The sequence below is a fragment of the Limulus polyphemus genome, unplaced genomic scaffold (assembly GCF_000517525.1).
Source record: "Limulus polyphemus unplaced genomic scaffold, Limulus_polyphemus-2.1.2 Scaffold1563, whole genome shotgun sequence".
NCBI lineage: Eukaryota > Metazoa > Arthropoda > Merostomata > Xiphosura > Limulidae > Limulus > Limulus polyphemus.
In genome coordinates this window covers 184,598-186,405 of record NW_013667173.1, presented here as the reverse complement: position 1 = coordinate 186,405, position 1,808 = coordinate 184,598, and the positions used below count along the sequence as shown (strand labels likewise).

Sequence of the window (1,808 nt, the reverse complement as noted above, 5' to 3'; positions counted from 1 at the left end):
GGATTCGAACCCGCGACCTTCAGATTGTGAGTCGAGCGCCTTATCCACCTGGCCATGCCAGGCACAGCCCTCCTGAAAAGAAGTCAGATGGCATCTCACCCACTTCAAGCACTGGTTGTAGGTTGGTATGGGAACATTTTAAATCTGTCCCCAAGTGTGCTTGAAGGCGGATTTAACTGTGTAGAATGTAGATACTCTGTGCGTTTGTGTATAATAATAACAATTTGCTTGAAAATTTCATACTGCAATAAAATTATTTCTTTATGTCTGTCTGAATCATGGTTCTAAGCCTCTTGTCATAAAAAGAGACCTATAAGAATTATTTGTCTGAAATGTGATTCTAAATCTTATTACAGGACAGTGACTTACATCAATTGCTGAGCTCTGGTCCTTTTGGAAACTTGGAATGGTTGTCTCTTGCTTTTACCAAGGTCACAAGTGTCAGTGCTGAACACTTAATAAAGCTTCCTTCTTTACGTTACCTCAATCTCTGGTCTACTCAGGTGAGCCTATGCTATCACATCACATCATACTAACTGAATGAGACCAGTGATGCTTACCTTCACATGGGTTGATAACTTTAATAATGAAAAAATGAATACCTCAAGTAAGTGCACAATGATATAATAATTCAATTTGCTCATCATGTTAATAGAATGCATTTGGTGACAATGTATCACTTGTCAGTTTTAACTTGTTGCTGTGTTTAGAGATATATAATATTTTTGACATTACTTAATTACTTTAAAACAAAATAAATTATTAATTTACTGCTTACATTAGCTTACTGAAAATGTACATTTATTGTAAGTGAAAGAAATGTCTAAATTAAATAAATAAATATATATATAACATGATGGAAAAACACTGCAATTTGTCACTAATTTCACATTCTACCTTCTGATTGGATTAATACTGTTGACTGTGTGAAGCACTCTCTCATATCAACCTGCCAATAACATCTTCAAAATCACAAACATGCACTATGAGGTTATGCATCCAAATTTATATTTACAATTAAATTTATTATAACTCACACATTTTAAAATCAGTTGTGCTTAAATCTGCTTAGATGATCAATAATTTCAGAAAAATCATTTTAAACCGTGATATGTAATCATATAAGATTAAATTAAATAACGAAATCAACATGACTAGCTGAGAAGAGTAATGTCAGCTCTCGGCAGTTTTATATATAGAGGCTTTGGTCTGAAAAATGGCTTAATGTTTAAAACATATATACATATATATATAGACACACACACCTTTATGCTCTTTCATTGCAGCTAAGTTTAGCAGTTAGGTTATCTTTGCAGGTTTGTAGGGTGAATTATGATATGAAGAACACAAACCAAAATATTGATCTTTTATTAAACTAGTTTTAATATATGTTCTTATTCCTTAACATTTGTTCCTTGCAGTTCGACGATTCAGGTGTAATGTTGATTTCAGAACACCTTTACAAACTGGAGGTGCTTAACTTGTGCGAGACCAAAGTTACAGACAAAGGACTGATTACACTAGCAAGTAAGTAACTAATTCATGAAGTAATCTGGTTCTCTCCGACAGATCCTAACACTATATACACAAATCATTTAAAATATTAGTACTACAGCTAACCCCACTTTGGCATGGTAACCTTTATGGAGAAATTGTGGTTTGATGTAATTTGTATTTACATTCTGAAAACTGTGGATAAAGTCTTTCCTGTTTTTTTATAAAATTAAACTCTCTCTCTCTCTCTCTCTATATATATATATATATATATATATATATAACACACACACACACACACATATATATATATT

At 32.5% G+C, this 1,808-nt stretch overlaps 1 protein-coding gene across 2 annotated transcripts in view; it reads left to right on the top strand.

Moving 5' to 3' along the window:
• Window positions 1-1,808, top strand: part of LOC106464114 (C-Maf-inducing protein-like) — a 79,227-nt gene that overhangs the window by 76,627 nt on the left and 792 nt on the right. The window contains exons 16-17 of one of the 2 annotated variants that reach the window (XM_022391782.1): window positions 357-503; window positions 1,422-1,527. In XM_022391782.1, coding sequence (XP_022247490.1) covers window positions 357-503; window positions 1,422-1,527 — 253 coding nt within the window. Of the gene's footprint in view, window positions 1-356; window positions 504-1,421; window positions 1,528-1,808 lie in introns of those variants that run through there. The other variant, XR_002611640.1, reaches the window with a different exon arrangement.